The sequence below is a fragment of the Oncorhynchus gorbuscha genome, linkage group LG04, assembly GCF_021184085.1.
Source record: "Oncorhynchus gorbuscha isolate QuinsamMale2020 ecotype Even-year linkage group LG04, OgorEven_v1.0, whole genome shotgun sequence".
Classification (NCBI taxonomy): Eukaryota; Metazoa; Chordata; class Actinopteri; order Salmoniformes; family Salmonidae; genus Oncorhynchus; species Oncorhynchus gorbuscha.
Window position 1 is genome coordinate 83,152,146 of NC_060176.1, and position 14,381 is coordinate 83,166,526.

General features: G+C 39.9%; 1 protein-coding gene across 2 annotated transcripts in view; it reads right to left on the bottom strand.

The window, feature by feature from the left end:
• The window catches only part of parp8 (poly (ADP-ribose) polymerase family, member 8), a 108,007-nt gene that overhangs the window by 61,133 nt on the left and 32,493 nt on the right, over positions 1 to 14,381 (bottom strand). For both annotated transcript variants that reach the window (XM_046348214.1, XM_046348215.1), the window contains exons 4-6: positions 12,049 to 12,138; positions 8,532 to 8,602; positions 3,403 to 3,471 (exon numbers count right to left, since the gene is read on the bottom strand). In XM_046348214.1, coding sequence (XP_046204170.1) covers positions 3,403 to 3,471; positions 8,532 to 8,602; positions 12,049 to 12,138 — 230 coding nt within the window. The remainder of the gene's footprint in view (positions 1 to 3,402; positions 3,472 to 8,531; positions 8,603 to 12,048; positions 12,139 to 14,381) is intronic.

The following is a 14,381-nucleotide window of genomic DNA, read 5'->3' on the forward strand; positions in this document are numbered from 1 at the left end:
TTCCCAAAATTCCCAGATTTTCAAAAGATTCTGATTGACGGACTTCCAGGAATCTTCCAACTGGAATTTCTGGGAAAACCTGGAAAATGTACCTACATTTTCCAACCCTACCTGCAAGTCACATTACGCTGGTTGGCAAAGTGAAGTGTAATTCCTATTGGAATCCAGCCAGAGTTGGGGAAATACAACAGCTGGACATTTCATTCACCTGCAACCTGCATTCATACTGACAGCCAGGGTTAGGAACCGTGTGAGGAGACGACTTAAACCATTTAAACTGGAACCGTGTGAGGAGATGACCTAAACCATTTAAACTGGAACAACCATTTCAGCCAGAGTTAGGAACCGTGTGAGGAGACTACCTAAACCATTTAGTTAGGATATATATAGCCTCTACTGTATATAGCCTCTCTACTGTATACAGCCCCTCTACTGTATATAGCCGCTCTACTGTATATAGCCTCTCTACTGTATATAGCCTCTCTACTGTATATAACCCCTCTACTGTATATAGCCCCTCTACTGTATATAGCCTCTCTACTGTATATAGCCTCTCTACTGTATACAGCCTCTCTACTGTATATAGCCTCTCTACTGTATATAGCCTCTCTACTGTATATAGCCTCTCTACTGTATATAGCCTCTCTACTGTATATAGCCTCTCTACTGTATATAACCCCTCTACTGTATATAGCCCCTCTACTGTATATAGCCTCTCTACTGTATATAGCCTCTCTACTGTATATAGCCCCTCTACTGTATATAGCCCCTCTACTGTATATAGCCCCTCTACTGTATATAGCCCCTCTACTGTATATAGCCCCTCTACTGTATATAGCCTCTCTACTGTATATAGCCCCTCTACTGTATATAGCCCCTCTACTGTATATAGCCCCTCTACTGTATATAGCCCCTCTACTGTATATAGCCTCTCTACTGTATATAGCCTGTCTACTGTATATAGCCCCTCTACTGTATATAGCCCCTCTACTGTATATAGCCCCTCTACTGTATATAGCCTCTCTACTGTATATAGCCTTTCTACTGTATATAGCCTCTCTACTGTATATAGCCTCTACTGTATATAGCCTCTACTGTATATAGCCTCTATTGTATATAGCCTCTCTACTGTATATAGCCTCTCTACTGTATATAGCCTCTATTGTATATAGCCCCTCTACTGTATATAGCCCCTCTACTGTATATAGCCCCTCTACTGTATATAGCCCCTCTACTGTATATAGCCCCTCTACTGTATATAGCCTCTCTACTGTATATAGCCTGTCTACTGTATATAGCCCCTCTACTGTATATAGCCCCTCTACTGTATATAGCCCCTCTACTGTATATAGCCTCTACTGTATATAGCCTCTCTACTGTATATAGCCTTTCTACTGTATGTAGCCTCTCTACTGTATATAGCCTCTACTGTATATAGCCTCTACTGTATATAGCCTCTATTGTATATAGCCTCTCTACTGTATATAGCCTCTCTACTGTATATAGCCTCTACTGTATATAGCCCCTCTACTGTATATAGCCCCTCTACTGTATATAGCCCCTCTACTGTATATAGCCCCTCTACTGTATATAGCCTCTCTACTGTATATAGCCTGTCTACTGTATATAGCCCCTCTACTGTATATAGCCCCTCTACTGTATATAGCCCCTCTACTGTATATAGCCTCTCTACTGTATATAGCCTTTCTACTGTATATAGCCTCTCTACTGTATATAGCCTCTACTGTATATAGCCTCTATTGTATATAGCCTCTCTACTGTATATAGCCTCTCTACTGTATATAGCCTCTATTGTATATAGCCTCTCTACTGTATATAGCCTCTCTACTGTATATAGCCTCTCTACTGTATATAGCCTCTACTGTATATAGCCTCTCTACTGTATATAGCCTCTCTACTATTATAGCCTCTACTATTATAGCCTCTCTACTGTTATAGGCTCTCTACTGTTATAGGCTCTCTACTGTTATAGCCTCTACTGTATATAGCCTCTCTACTGTTATAGCCTCTACTGTATATAGCCTCTCTATTGTATATAGCCTCTACTGTATATAGCCTCTACTGTATATAGCCTCTCTACTATTATAGCCTCTCTACTATTATAGCCTCTCTACTATTATAGCCTCTCTACTGTATATAACCTCTACTGTATATAGCCTCTCTACTATTATAGCCTCTCTACTATTATAGCCTCTCTACTATTATAGCCTCTCTACTGTATATAACCTCTACTGTATATAGCCTCTCTACTGTATATAGCCTCTCTACTGTATATAGCCTCTCTACTGTATATAGCCTCTACTGTATATAGCCTCTAATGTATATAGCCTCTCTACTGTATATAGCCTCTACTGTATATAGCCTCTCTACTGTATATAGCCTCTCTACTGTATATAGCCTCTCTACTGTATATAGCCTCTCTACTGTATATAGTCTCTAATGTATATAGCCTCTCTACTGTATATAGCCTCTCTACTGTATATAGCCTCTACTGTATATAGCCTCTCTACTATTATAGCCTCTCTACTGTATATAACCTCTCTACTGTATATAAGTCGTTTTCACCTGTTGTATTCAGCATTTCACTGTAAGGTCTACTACACCTGTTGTATTCATAATTTCACTGTAAGGTCTATTACACCTGTTGTTTTCAGCATTTCACTGTAAGGTCTACTACACCTGTTGTATTCAGCATTTCACTATAAGGTCTACTACACCTGTTGTATTCAGCATTTCACTATAAGGTCTACTACACCTGTTGTATTCAGCATTTCACTGTAAGGTCTACTACACCTGTTGTATTCAGCATTTCACTGTAAGGTCTACTACACCTGTTGTATTCGGTGCATGTGACAAATCAACTTTGATTTGATTTGTACATCCAAACACACAGATATTAAAAATCAACCTGCAGTAGAGCATGCTGGGAAAAAGTGAAATTGTTACCATAACTTGAGTTGGTGGGACTTCTCGTTTAGTTCTGAGTCATTACCACATAACACCATAAGTAATAATGACTTTCCATTGATTTTCAGTTCAACTTACTTGAAGTATTTGAGATAAAATAAATGCCTTGGGGTTTACAGTGTATGGTTAGAATTAGGGCTAAGGGTAAGGGTTTAGGGTTTAGGGTTAGGTTTAAGGTTAGGGGTTTCGGGTTAGGGTTAAGGTTAAGGGTTATGGGAAAATAGGATTTTGAATGGGAATCAATTGTTTGGTCCCCACAAGGTTAGTAAAACATGTTTGTGTGTGTGTGTGTGTGTGTGTGTGTGTGTGTGTGTGTGTGTGTGTGTGTGTGTGTGTGTGTGTGTGTGTGTGTGTGTGTGTGTGTGTGTGTGTGTGTGTGTGTGTGTGTGTGTGTGTGTGTGTCTTGATGCTTACCTGACCTCCATAGTAAAACTCCTCAGAGTCAGCATCCCCCTCAGAGTCCTCCTCTATGGCATAGTGGCACTGGGGGGGGAGTTATAACACATTATTACAGTTTATAACACAGTTATTACTGTTTATAACACAGGTATTAGTTTAGAACACAGTTATTACAGTTTATAACACAGTTATTACTGTTTATAACAGTTATTACTGTTTATAACACAGGTATTAGTTTATAACACAGGTATTAGTTTATAACACAGTTATTACTGTTTATAACACAGGTATTAGTTTATAACACAGTTATTACTGTTTATAACACAGGTATTACAGTTTATAACACAGTTATTACAGTTTATAACACAGGTATTAGTTTAGAACACAGTTATTACTGTTTATAACACAGGTATTAGTTTAGAACACAGTAATTACAGTTTATAACACAGTTATTACTGTTTATAACAGTTATTACTATTTATAACACAGGTATTACTGTTTATACAGGTATTACAGTTTATACAGGTATTACTGTTTATAACACAGGTATTACTGTTTATAACACAGGTATTACTGTTTATAACACAGTTATTACAGTTTATAACACAGTTATTACAGTTTAGAACACATTATTACAGTTTATAACACAGTTATTACTGTTTATAACACAGTTATTACTGTTTATAACACAGTTATTACTGTTTATAACACAGTTATTACTGTTTATAACACATTATTACAGTTTAGAACAGTTATTACTGTTTATAACAGTTATTACAGTTTAGAACACATTATTACTGTTTATAACACAGTTATTACAGTTTAGAACACATTATTACTGTTTATAACACAGTTATTACAGTTTAGAACACAGGTATTACAGTTTATAACACAGGTATTACATGTTATAACAGTTATCAAATCTGTCGTTCTGCCCCTGAACAGGCAGTTAACCTACTGTTCCCAGGCCGTCATTGTAAATAAGAATTTGTTCTTAACTGACTTGCCTGGTTAAATAAAGGTAAAATAAAATAAATAAATATTAGAGTTTATAACAGATCAATCACAGGGAGAGCTAAGACAACAACAGGTAAATGGTGATGAATGGGCAGAGAGGGTCAGTTAGATACACACAGGACCTGAGTTCAAGGCTGGGGCCGACAGGTAAATGGTGATGAATGGGCAGAGAGGGTCAGTTAGATACACACAGGACCTGAGTTCAAGGCTGGGGCCGACAGGTAAATGGTGATGAATGGGCAGAGAGGGTCAGTTAGATACACACAGGGCCTGAGTTCAAGGCTGGGGCTGACAGGTAAATGGTGATGAATGGGCAGAGAGGGTCAGTTAGATACACACAGGACCTGAGTTCAAGGCTGGGGCTGACAGGTAAACAGAATGAAGTACTGTGTTAATGAACAGTCCAGTAGGCATCAGCTGTGTAGCTGAGTGATCATGGGGTCCAGTAGGCATCAGCTGTGTAGCTGAGTGATCATAGGGTCCAGTAGGCATCAGCTGTGTAGCCGAGTGATCATAGGGTCCAGTAGGCATCAGCTGTGTAGCTGAGTGATCATAGGGTCCAGTAGGCATCAGCTGTGTAGCTGAGTGATCATGGGGTCCAGTAGGCATCAGCTGTGCAGCTGAGTGATCATAGGGTCCAGTAGGCATCAGCTGTGTAGCCGAGTGATCATAGGGTCCAGTAGGTATCAGCTGTGTAGCTGAGTGATCATAGGGTCCAGTAGGCATCAGCTGTGTAGCCGAGTGATCATAGGGTCCAGTAGGCATCAGCTGTGTAGCTGAGTGATCATAGGGTCCAGTAGGCATCAGCTGTGTAGCCGAGTGATCATAGGGTCCAGTAGGTATCAGCTGTGTAGCTGAGTGATCATAGGGTCCAGTAGGCATCAGCTGTGTAGCCGAGTGATCATAGGGTCCAGTAGGCATCAGCTGTGTAGCTGAGTGATCATAGGGTCCAGTAGGCATCAGCTGTGCAGCTGAGTGATCATAGGGTCCAGTAGGCATCAGCTGTGTAGCCGAGTGATGATAAGCAGCAATGGACGAAACAGGGAGCCACTCAGCAGTCGTCACTACGTTAGGTGAGCGGAAGACACGGCGCTCAGAGAGTAGCTGGGTCTTCACCGACATCAACGACGCAGAGGCACATCGGCCAAATTACGTCAGCAGACCAGTCGTGATGGATCGGTGGGGCTCCGTGTCGACAAAGGGTTCCAGGCCAGTTGGCAAGAGAGGTATTGTAGTTGGTGTACTTCGTTTGCTAGCCGGGGGAATGGGCCTAGCTCGAGGCTAACTGGTGCTTGCTTTTGGCAAGGGCGTTAGCCACAATCACCACTCAGTAGCCGCTAGCTGCGATGATCCTGTGTAATGGTCCAGAGCATGCGGCAGGAATCCGGTGACGTAGTGGAGGGAAACAAGCAGTCCGATAAGCTCAGGGCTAATATCACGCTGTGCAGACTGGCAGATATTATCCGGGCTAAAGCGGTTGGTGTCCGAGCTAAAAAGTAAAGATTGCTAGCAGTGGCTAACAATGACTAAATAGCTAGTAGCTAATTAGCTGGCTAGCTGCTGATGGAGGTTCCAGTTATAAGGTCTACAGAAAGCAGATCCGTACCATGTTGGGGGAGGCAGGTTGCAGGAAGGTATATTTAATTCGAAAATGGAAAAAGAGATCGAAATGTAAACAGAAAAACGCAGAATATTTACACGGGACAAAAACTGGACAAAAACATCTTTCTGCTACGCCGTCTTGGATCAAATGGTTTCAGTGTTACAACACAGTTATTGAGCTCGTCTGGTGTCACTGGGCAGCTCTAGGGTTGTGCTTCCCTCGTAGTGTGTAATAGTTTGCAAGCCCTGTCACATCCGACGAGCGTCGGAGCCGGTGCAGTACGATTCGATGATATAACACAGTTATTACAGGTTACAACACAGTTATAACAGATATTAGTTTATAACAGTTATTACAGGTTACAACACAGTTATTACAGGTTACAACACAGTTATAACAGATATTAGTTTATAACAGTTATTACAGGTTACAACACAGTTATTACAGGTTACAACACAGTTATTACAGGTTACAACACAGTTAACAGTTATTAGTTTACAACAGTTATTACAGGTTACCACAGTTATTACAGGTTACAACACAGTTATTATAGGTTACAACAGTTATAACAGATATTTGTTTATAACACAGTTATTACAGGTTACACAGTTATAACAGTTATTAGTTTATAACAATGTTATTACAGGTTACAACATTTACATTTACATTTAAGTCATTTAGCAACACAGTTATTACAGGTTACAACACAGTTATTATAGGTTACGACAGTTATAGGTTACAACAGTTATAATACAGTTATTACAGGTTACAACAGTTATTACAGGTTACCACAGCAATTACAGGTTACTAAAGTTATTATAGGTTACAACAGTTATTATAGGTTATAGCACAGTTATTACAGGTTACAACAGTTGTTACAGGTTACAACAGTTATAGGTTACAACAGTTATTATAGGTTATAACACAGTTATTATAGGTTACAACATTTATTATAGGTTATAACACAGTTATTATAGGTTACAACATTTATTATAGGTTATAACACAGTTATTATAGGTTATAACAGTTATTATAAGTTACAACAGTTATTATAGGTTACAACAGTTATTATAGGTTACAACATTTATTATAGGTTATAACACAGTTATTACAGGTTATAACATGTATTATAGTTTACAACAGTTATTACAGGTTATAACAGTTATTACAGGTTACCACAGTTGTTACAGGTTACCACAGTTATTATAGGTTATAACAGTTATTATAGGTTATAACAGTTATTATAGGTTATAAGTTATTATAGGTTATAACACAGTTATTATAGGTTATAACAGTTATTATAGGTTATAACAGTTATTATAGGTTACAACAGTTATTATAGGTTACAACAGTTATTATAGGTTATACCACAGTTATTATAGGTTATAACATGTATTATAGGTTACAACAGTTATTACAGTTATTACAGGTTATAACAGTTATAACAGTTATTACAGGTTATAACAGTTATTACAGGTTATAACAGTTATTACAGGTTATAACAGTTATTACAGGTTACAACAGTTATTATAGGTTACAACAGTTATTATAGGTTATAATACAGTTATTACAGGTTACAACAGTTATTATAGGTTACAACAGTTATTATAGGTAATAATAACCTAACCTAGGATAGGTTAAGTAATCCCTCTCACCCCACCCCCCCTAAGTTTTAGATGCACTATTGTTAAGTGACTGTCCCACTGGATGTCATAAGGTGAATGCACCAATTTGTAAGTCGCTCTGGATAAGAGCGTCTGCTAAATGACTTAAATGTAATGTAAATGTAAATGTAATACAGTTATTATAGGTTACAACCGTTATTATAGCTAATAATAGTTATTACAGGTTACAACAGTTATAGGTAATAATGCAGTTATTACAGGTTACAACAGTTGTTACAGGTTACAACAGTTATTATAGGTTACAACAGTTATTATAGGTTATAACACAGTTATTACAGGTTACCACAGTTATTACAGGTTACCACAGTTATTATAGGTTATAACACAGTTATTATAGGTTATAACACAGTTATTATAGGTTATAACACAGTTATTATAGGTTATAACACAGTTATTACATGTTATACCAGTTATTACAGGTTATACCAGTTATACCTGTTATTACGGGTTATAACAGTTATTACAGGTTATTACAGGTTATAACAGTTATTACAGGTTATAACAGTTATTACAGGTTACAACAGTTATTATAGGTTACAACAATTATAGATTTTCACAGTTATTATAGGTTATAACACAGTTATTACAGGTTACAACAGTTATTATAGGTTACAACATTTATTATAGGTTATAACACAGTTATTACAGGTTATAATACAGTTACAGGTTACCACAGTTATTACAGGTTACAACAGTTATTACAGGTTATAACAGTTATTACAGTTATAAGACAGTTATTACAGTTATAAGACAGTTATTACAGGTTATAACACAGTTATTATAGGTTATAATGAGCCTTCACCGTGTGTTATTAATCAGTGGAGTGAGGTGTAGCTCACCTGGTTTTTGTCTAACTGAAGTTTTGTCTTGATGGACAGGCAGCAGCTGGCGTCATTGTTGATCGTAATCTCTGTTGACAGCACACACGTGTATATATATATAAATATATAAAACTATTAGTCAGGAGGTGTATGTATCTACAGCATTATTGACTTGCTTATTATTCTTCAGAAAGGCAGAAAGATCTTGGGATCAGAAATCAGACAAAGACCAAGGATTAACATGAAGCTGAGACGGCAGCCTTCCTACTATTTACTGAGGTTTTGTCCCAAATGACACCCTATTCCCTATATAGTGCACTACTTTAGATCAGAGCCCTATTCCCTATATAGTGTACTACTTTAGACCAGAGCCCTATTCCCTATATAGTGCACTACTTTAGACCAGAGCCCTATTCCCTATATAGTGCACTACTTTAGAACAGAGCCCTATTCCCTATATAGTGCACTACTTTAGACCAGAGCCCTATTCCCTATACAGTGCACTACTTTAGACCAGAGCCCTATTCCCTATATAGTGCACTATTTTAGACCAGAGCCCTATTCCCTATATAGTGTACTACTTTAGACCAGAGCCCTATTCCCTATATAGTGTACTACTTTAGACCAGAGCCCTATTCCCTATATAGTGCACTACTTTAGACCAGAGGCCTATTCCCTATATAGTGCACTACTTTAGACCAGAGCCCTATTCCCTATATAGTGCACTACTTTAGACCAGAGCCCTATTCCCTATATAGTGCACTACTTTAGACCAGAGCCCTATTCCCTATATAGTGCACTACTTTAGACCAGAGCCCTATTCCCTATATAGTGGTACTACTTTAGACCAGAGCCCTATTCCCTATATAGTGGTACTACTATAGACCAGAGCCCTATTCCCTATATAGTGGTACTACTTTAGACCAGAGCCCTATTCCCTATATAGTGGTACTACTATAGACCAGAGCCCTATTCCCTATATAGTGGTACTACTTTAGACCAGAGCCCTATTCCCTATATAGTGGTACTACTTTAGACCAGAGCCCTATTCCCTATATAGTGGTACTACTATAGACCAGAGCCCTATTCCCTATATAGTGGTACTACTTTAGACCAGAGCCCTATTCCCTATATAGTGCACTACTTTAAACCAGAGCCCTATTCCCTATATAGTGCACTACTTTAGACCAGAACCCTATTCCCTATATAGTGCACTACTTTAGACCAGAGCCCTATTCCCTATATAGTGCACTACTTTAGACCAGAGCCCTATTCCCTATATAGTGCACTACTTTAGACCAGAGCCCTATTCCCTATATAGTGCACTACTTTAGACCAGAGCCCTATTCCCTATATAGTGCACTACTTTAGACCAGAGCCCTATTCCCTATATAGTGCACTACTTTAGACCAGAGCCCTATTCCCTATATAGTGCACTACTTTAGACCAGAGCCCTATTCCCTATATAGTGCACTACTTTAGACCAGAGCCCTATTCCCTATATAGTGGTACTACTTTAGACCAGAACCCTATTCCCTATATAGTGCACTACTTTAGACCAGAGCCCTATTCCCTATATAGTGCACTACTTTAGACCAGAGCCCTATTCCCTATATAGTGCACTACTTTAGACCAGAGCCCTATTCCCTATATAGTGGTACTACTTTAGACCAGAACCCTATTCCCTATATAGTGCACTACTTTAGACCAGAGCCCTATTCCCTATAGTGCACTACTTTAGACCAGAGCCCTGTGCACTACTTTAGACCAGAGCCCTATTCCCTATATAGTGGTACTACTTTAGACCAGAGCCCTATTCCCTATATAGTGGTACTACTTTAGACCAGAGCCCTATTCCCTATATAGTGGTACTACTTTAGACCAGAGCCCTATTCCCTATATAGTGCACTACTTTAGACCAGAGCCCTATTCCCTATATAGTGCACTACTTTAGACCAGAGCCCTATTCCCTATATAGTGGTACTACTTTAGACCAGAGCCCTATTCCCTATATAGTGGTACTACTTTAGACCAGAGCCCTATTCCCTATATAGTGGTACTACTTTAGACCAGAGCCCTATTCCCTATATAGTGCACTACTTTAGACCAGAGCCCTATTCCCTATATAGTGCACTACTTTAGACCAGAGCCCTATTCCCTATATAGTGGTACTACTTTAGACCAGAGCCCTATTCCCTATATAGTGGTACTACTTTAGACCAGAGCCCTATTCCCTATATAGTGGTACTACTTTAGACCAGAGCCCTATTCCCTATATAGTGGTACTACTTTAGACCAGAGCCCTATTCCCTATATAGTGCACTACTTTAAACCAGAGCCCTATTCCCTATATAGTGCACTACTTTAGACCAGAACCCTATTCCCTATATAGTGGTACTACTTTAGACCAGAGCCCTATTCCCTATATAGTGGTACTACTTTAGACCAGAGCCCTATTCCCTATATAGTGCACTACTTTAGACCAGGTCCCATAGGGAGGCCCATATAGCTACTACCCCATCATGTTGGTCAATCTGACAGCAAGCCTCCCATCAGCCTGAAAGACTCAGGGAACAAGGTCAACGCTGGTTAGAAAGGTTTAGAAGTGTTGTGTTTACGAGCTTGTCAGTTAATATGTCTGGATGTGGCTATTGACATTGTAGTCATTCAGAGACACTACTGCATTCGTCTGAAGAAAGCTAGGTGAGACGACAATACATCACAACTGTTTCAAGTCCTCAGCAATACAGTTATCAGAGATGGCAGTGCTAGTAGGAAAAGACAAGTGTTATTTATGGGATTTATTTAAAGAGGTTGGGTTTCAGAGGTTTTAATGGGGTTTATTTAAAGAGGTTGGGTTTCAGAGGTTTTAATGGGGTTTATTTAAAGAGGTTGGGTTTCAGAGGTTTTTATGGGATTTATTTAAATGGGTTGGGTTTCAGAGGTTTTTATGGGGTTTATTTAAAGAGGTTGGGTTTCAGAGGTTTTAATGGGGTTTATTTAAAGGGGTTGGGTTTCAGAGGTTTTCGGAAGACGTTTGCCTGTTAGGGGAAAACTTGTTCCACCATTGGTGTGCCAGGACAGAGAAGAGCTTTGACTGTGGTAAGCAATAGCTGCCTTCCCGCGGGAGGGCCAAGACACCAGAAGTGTCAGAACAGAGTGCTGGGGTGTCAGGTTAAGGTGTTGGGTTTGGGAATAGCCTGAAGGTAGAGAGAGGCAGTTGCCCTTGCTGCTCCGTAGGCAAGTACCAGGGTTATAAGAAAACAATTCAAAATGTTCCTCTATTCTAAGTGTTTATGCAGATTATAATGACTTTGACAATACACTTGTTTACCTGTACAGTCAGAAAATATTTCAGAAATGTTCCTCTATTCTAAGTGTTTATGCAGATTATAATAACTTTGACAATACACTAGTTTAACTGTACAGTCAGAAAATATTTCAGAAATGTTCCTCTATTCTAAGTATTTATGCAGATTCAAAGAGATCAGTCTATACTTAACAATGCAATACGGACGATCTGACATAAATGTACCTGTTGAGATTCTGTGGAAGATGACGGGGATCGGGTCTCTGGTTACTAGAACTTCATCCTCGTTTTCAGAGTTTGACACGTATGTGTTGTCTGTGTTGAAGAAAGAAAGTAAAAAAACATTCATCAATAAACAGACTTTACACACGATACCTGGTATGGGGCAACCGGTGGGTTATCAATGACAGACATTACACACGATACCTGGTATGGGGCAACCGGTGGGTTATCAATGACAGACATTACACACTATACCTGGTATGGGGCAACCGGTGGGTTATCAATGACAGACATTACACACGATACCTGGTATGGGGCAACCTGTGGGTTATCAATGACAGACATTACACACGATACCTGGTATGGGGCAACCGGTGGGTTATCAATGACAGACATTACACACTATACCTGGTATGGGGCAACCGGTGGGTTATCAATGACAGACATTACACACGATACCTGGTATGGGGCAACCGGTGGGTTATCAATGACAGATTATATACATGCTACCTGGCATAGAGCAACCACTACCTGTAGTTATCAATGACAGACAGTTACACCTGGTATGGGGCAACCCGTGGGTTATCAATGACAGAATTACACACGACCCACTACCTGGTATGGACCAACCAGACAGTTATCAATGACAGACATTACACCCGATACCTGGTATGGGGCAACTCAGACAGTTATCAATGACAGACCCATTACCACGATTCACCTGGTATGGGGCAACTCAGACAGTTATCAATGACAGACATTACACACAATACCTGGTATGGGGCAACCGGTGGGTTATCAATGACAGATTATATACATGCTACCTGGCATAGAGCAACCACTACCTGTAGTTCAGCTTTCAACTCAGACAGTTCCACTGACTAGACCCACTACCCGTAGTTCACCTTTCAATTCAGACAGTTAAACTGACTAGACCCACTACCCGTAGTTGACCTTTCAACTCAGACAGTTCCACTGACTAGACCCACTACCCGTAGTTCACCTTTCAATTCAGACAGTTAAACTGACTAGACCCACTACCCGTAGTTGACCTTTAAACTCAGACAGTTCCACTGACTAGACCCACTACCCGTAGTTCACCTTTCAACTCAGACAGTTCCACTGACTAGACCCACTACCCGTAGTTGACCTTTCAACTCAGACAGTTCCACTGACTAGACCCACTACCCGTAGTTCACCTTTCAACTCAGACAGTTAAACTGACTAGACCCACTACCCGTAGTTCATCTTTCAACTCAGACAGTTAAACTGACTAGACCCACTACCCATAGTTGACCTTTCAACTCAGACAGTTAAACTGACTAGACCCACTACTCGTAGTTGACCTTTCAACTCAGACAGTTAAACTGACTAGACCCACTACCCGTAGTTCACCTTTCAACTCAGACAGTTAAACTGACTAGACCCACTACCCGTAGTTCATCTTTCAACTCAGACAGTTAAACTGACTAGACCCACTACCCGTAGTTCACCTTTAAACTCAGACAGTTAAACTGACTAGACCCACTACCCGTAGTTGACCTTTCAACTCAGACAGTTAAACTGACTAGACCCACTACCCGTAGTTGACCTTTCAACTCAGACAGTTAAACTGACTAGACCCACTACCCGTAGTTGACCTTTCAACTCAGACAGTTAAACTGACTAGACCCACTACCCGTAGTTGACCTTTCAACTCAGACAGTTAAACTGACTAGACCCACTACCCGTAGTTGACCTTTCAACTCAGACAGTTAAACTGACTAGACCCACTACTCGTAGTTGACCTTTCAACTCAGACAGTTAAACTGACTAGACCCACTACTCGTAGTTGACCTTTCAACTCAGACAGTTCCACTGACTAGACCCACTACTCGTAGTTGACCTTTCAACTCAGACAGTTCCACTGACTAGACCCACTACCCGTAGTTCACCTTTCAACTCAGACAGTTAAACTGACTAGACCCACTACCCGTAGTTGACCTTTCAACTCAGACAGTTAAACTGACTAGACCCACTACCCGTAGTTGACCTTTCAACTCAGACAGTTAAACTGACTAGACCCACTACCCGTAGTTCACCTTTAAACTCAGACAGTTAAACTGACTAGACCCACTACTCATAGTTGACCTTTCAACTCAGACAGTTAAACTGACTAGACCCACTACCCGTAGTTGACCTTTCAACTCAGACAGTTAAACTGACTAGACCCACTACCCATAGTTGACCTTTCAACTCAGACAGTTCCACTGACTAGACCCACTACCCGTAGTTGACCTTTCAACTCAGACAGTTAAACTGACTAGACCCACTACCCGTAGTTGACCTTTAAACTC